At 53.1% G+C, this 4,123-nt stretch overlaps 1 protein-coding gene across 1 annotated transcript in view; it reads left to right on the plus strand.

The window, feature by feature from the left end:
* Window positions 1-329: 329 nt before the first annotated feature.
* Window positions 330-4,123, plus strand: part of FAM134C (family with sequence similarity 134, member C) — a gene marked incomplete at both ends in the record, with an annotated part of 5,491 nt that continues 1,697 nt past the window's right edge. Inside the window, 5 exon segments of the mRNA XM_010154088.1 lie at window positions 330-436; window positions 1,573-1,603; window positions 2,700-2,826; window positions 3,507-3,591; window positions 3,999-4,123. The exon segment at window positions 3,999-4,123 is cut by the window's right edge and continues 7 nt beyond it. Of these exon segments, the coding sequence (XP_010152390.1) occupies window positions 330-436; window positions 1,573-1,603; window positions 2,700-2,826; window positions 3,507-3,591; window positions 3,999-4,123 (475 nt within the window).

Consider the following 4,123-nt stretch of genomic DNA (forward strand, 5'->3'; position numbering starts at 1 on the left):
ACCTGACCACTGGCCTAGGAGCTCGAGGAACCTGGAGGTGCTGGTGTCTGCGTCAGCTCTGTCCCTCCCAGCACGTTTTCGCTGTTACCTTAAAGCCTAAAACTAACCAGCGAGCCCCGAGCTGTCCCGTGGGCGGTGGGGGAAGGGCAGTGGGCTCTGCTGGCCTCTGGCCGGGGAGCTGTAACACGGGCTGGCGTGCGAAGAGCGGCACGGGCAGAGAGATAAGGGTCCCTGACGGCACTTGCCCGATAAGCCCCGCACCAGGCAGGTTGGCGTTCCCCTTGCGCACAGATCTGGTCGGTACCGATTTCTTTGTTTCTTCCCTGTAGGTTTTTTGCTTTGACTTCTCTTCGCTTGCTCTTCCTGGTTGCGTTTACCCTCATGGTAGTAGTTTGTCTAGATCAGTGGAAGAACAGAATCTGGCCTGAAATTGGAGGTAAGTTGTAACATTTGAGTTGATACCAGCAGATCCAGCACCGGCTTTGGCCCTGGAATGACAGAGGCTCTGCATCATTTGGAGTTAAATGATTAAAATCCTTGTCTTTAGCTTAGTGAGTCTAGAAGCAGGCGAGAACGCTGTAGGCACATTCTCCCTGGAGCTGGACAAACATCAGAAGAGTTTTTTGTGATTGTGACAGTGGTGTTTGTCTCCTCATCTTGAGACATCTGGTGTCCGTGAAGGGGTGCAGGTTTTGGAGCAGTGATTCACTTTCCGAGCATTCAGTAGAGGAGCAAGAAGGTGAAGCACATGTGGAATGTGTCAGGATTTCTCCTCAGGGTCTGTATTAAACCAGTTTTGTGCTTTAGGATGAAGAGGGGTCCCAGCCCTGCTGTTGAGGAGAGATTTCTCTGAAGAGAGAGGCATCCTAGCAGTTAATGAAGCTGGTGTAAGGTTTCAGTAAACGAAGGGGTTCTAGCTGTCGTTGCTGGTGAATACTGCTGTCCCCAGCAGCTCAGGGTTTCGCTGGCTTTGCATGGAAGGTTGGCTGGTGGGTGGTTCCCTGACTCACCACCCAGTACCGCTCCCAGCATCCTGCTTCAAGCAGTGTTCTCTGTAGTTTTTGGGAAGACCCCGAAGCTTTCCTCGGTGTCTAGCAGCAGCTCGGCTCAGGCTCTGTACCTGAAGTGGTGAGGAAGTGCCTGCCCAGCACCCTCATAACCCTGATTTCCATGTGTCGGGATAACTGCTACACCCAGCTTTTCAAATCCCAGCTTGGGTCAGAACGTGTCAAAAGACTCAAATCTGATGCCTTTCAGCGAGCTGTTCTTCTGTCGCCAGCGGGGCGTGTGCAGGGGAGGGGAGGGCGGTGGAGGTGGCAGGTTTTGCTGCTCCCTGTCACACACCAGAGCAGCCCTCAGTGTCCAGCAAACACAGAGACTCTTTGCAGTCCTGTACTGGTGCGTGTGCCCATCCAAAATGTGTTACGGAGCGACGCCTCTGGTTCTTAGTTACAGCTATGGTCTTTTCCAGGTATTCCCCAGCTCGTTAAAGCTTTACTCAAATCCCAAGAGCTAAGCGTTCTCCTGGCAAATTCCTTGCAACTAATGCAGTGTCTGTTCTTAATATTTTAGCAGCAAGACCTGACGAATTAGACAATGAGAGGTAGGACACTAATTGAATCCTCTGCTGTTCAGTGCTGCGATACCACGTGATTGCTACCTGCACGTGCCTGTAGCGTTGGCTCCTTGGAGCAAGGATGGAAGGGGGAGAAGGGAGCTGCTTAGTGGAAAGAGGATGGAGCCCTGGACTCTGTCCAGCCGTTATCACAAGTTTTTGACTTGCCCAAGCCATTATATTTTAAGCTTTGCCTCATGCTGCCCTCCAGTACCTGTTGTAAAAGTTCCCCTGCTGCCACCCCCCTAAGTCAGAGGTGCTGCCTTAAAAGCAATTCCTTTTGTACGGGCTTCCAGTACCAGGAAAACAACTCTCTCTTTCGAAATAATGAAGGCTTCTGGGACTCCACAGGCAATGTGTAAAGAGGCTTGTCCCAGGAGCTGTTACTGCATAGTTATGGTCTGACTGCAGCGTTCATACTGGTTGAGAAACGCCGGGGTGGTGTCTTACTAAGAGCACCTTCCTCGTTCTGGGCACACCTTTCTGCCCGCCTGCACCGCCGAGCTGCACTGGACGCTCAGCTCCTCATTCAACCGCTTGAGCTCTTGCCAAACAGCAATTTTGACATCTGTTTTGTGCAAGAGGCCCTGGTACTACAGGAATTGCTCCTCCCCGCCTTCAGGTGCTTGTGATGAGCAGTTAAAAAGCAGTAACAGAACTCGCCAAGATGGTGCCTCCGTAGTAACTGAGTAGATGAAGTGAGGGAGGAGGCTGCTCTTAAACCTGATGCTGAATCCTTGGGGGTTGCAGTTGGCCAAATACGTGCAGAAAAAGCAAACGGATTTGTTTGATGTGCCTCTGCGCTGCCCTCGCCTTCCAGCAGCGTGGAAACTAGTCTGAGCCAAAAGACCGCATGACTGAAGTTATTAGCTCCTTAGCTGCTCCTTAGCTGCTGTGGGAGGACCGGGACGCTGGTAGAACGGGGTGTAGGAGTGCTGCTTTTGGCAAGGTGGTGGTTTGAACCATAGGCCGAGCCTCCTCTCTGGGGATCAGCAGCTGGGGGAGAAGAGAAGGTGGTAGTGAGACGGGTGTCTGCTGCACTGATACTGTAGTGTCTGTTCCTGAATTCTTGCCTTCATCGTAGCTGGGGATACGTCCACCCTCGGCTGCTCAGCGTGCCAGAGCTCTGTCACCATTTGGCTGAAGGATGGGTGGCTGGGACCAACTTCTTAAGTAATCTCTTCATTTTCAAGAGGCAGAACCCTGGAAAGGTAAGAATGTACAGACCTCAGCAAATAAAGTGCTGGAGGTGGAGCCTCTGCCGCCCGTTGGTGTCCTTTGTGGTGGCACCCGGCACTGGCCCAAGGTGCTCAGACTCACAGGAGGCCTCTCACAATAACATGGCTGTCGAGTGGTGGGGAGGGATGAAAGCATAGGCCAAATAATTGGGCTGGGGAGGAGGGAGGAGAAAACAAGTGTCGGCATGTTGATTGCACTGGAGAAGGGAAAATGTAGCTGCTCCTTCTGGAGGTTTCTAGCTTTTTGAAGTGTCTGTCAAACTCTTGTTGACAGACAAGAGTTGGCTTTTAACAGCTGGAGAAAGTGTGTCAAGCCTGCTTTCCTTCTCGGTTTTGAGGCTTATGCAAAGAGGAACCCGTAACCCGGTGGTACTGTCCTTGCCCTTTGCACCTCAGAGAGTTTGGTCTTTAGCCCCTTCCTTGCTTTTAGCGTACCTGCTCCTCATATGCCGAGGCGGAGGCCTTGGCGTGCTGCCTGCCGCTGTGAGGCCAGATGCCGCCGGTGTCTGTGCTGGTCCCAGAGCGGGGCAGTGGGGCGCTAGGACGTCTTCGCTGTCGTTGGAGCTGTGCCTTGCCCTGGCGTCTGCAGAGGGCAAGGAACTGCGTGAATCCACTGCTTCACCCTGGAAACTCACTGTCTCCTGTGTCTCCAGTTTTGCCTTCTAGTGTGCGGAGTCTTTACGTTCCTGGCTGTCCTGGGCCGGTATATCCCTGGGCTCCTGCTCTCGTACCTGCTGTGTAAGTAGAGCTCTGTGCCAGTACAGACTGACAGGGAAAAAGGGGTGGAGATGGGTGGGATCTGAATGGCCGAGGGACGGGGCTCTTCTGCTCGAAAGGAAAGCTTGTGTGAATGGCTTTAAAATTTAAAAGGATACGTTCTGCCAGGAATGTGGTGGTTCTTGACCAGGACTCTAAGGTCTCTGGTCCAGAGAGAACATGTTTGAGAGCTTCGTAGCTATAGATCTGAGCACGAAGAGTTTGGCCTCGCAGTTTTGTTGAACTGGCAGAGGTGATTGCACCAGTTCAGACTGCCTGCAGCGCTCGGATCTCGCGTACTGTGTGTCGTACTGCCTCGCAGAAGGGGCAGGGTGTTTGCCCAGCAGCACCCTGAACAACCTTCTAACCGGCCTTCCCACCTACCTCAGTGCTCTTCATCCTGCTGTGGCCCCTGGCTGTGTACCACAGGCTGGGGCAGCGCATGTACATGAAGCTGGAGCCAGCTCTGCAGCGGCTGGGTTTCAGCGGTCGAGGCTACATGGGATCAAAGCAG

The sequence above is a fragment of the Eurypyga helias genome, unplaced genomic scaffold (genome assembly GCF_000690775.1).
Source record: "Eurypyga helias isolate BGI_N326 unplaced genomic scaffold, ASM69077v1 scaffold26326, whole genome shotgun sequence".
Classification (NCBI taxonomy): domain Eukaryota; kingdom Metazoa; phylum Chordata; class Aves; order Eurypygiformes; family Eurypygidae; genus Eurypyga; species Eurypyga helias.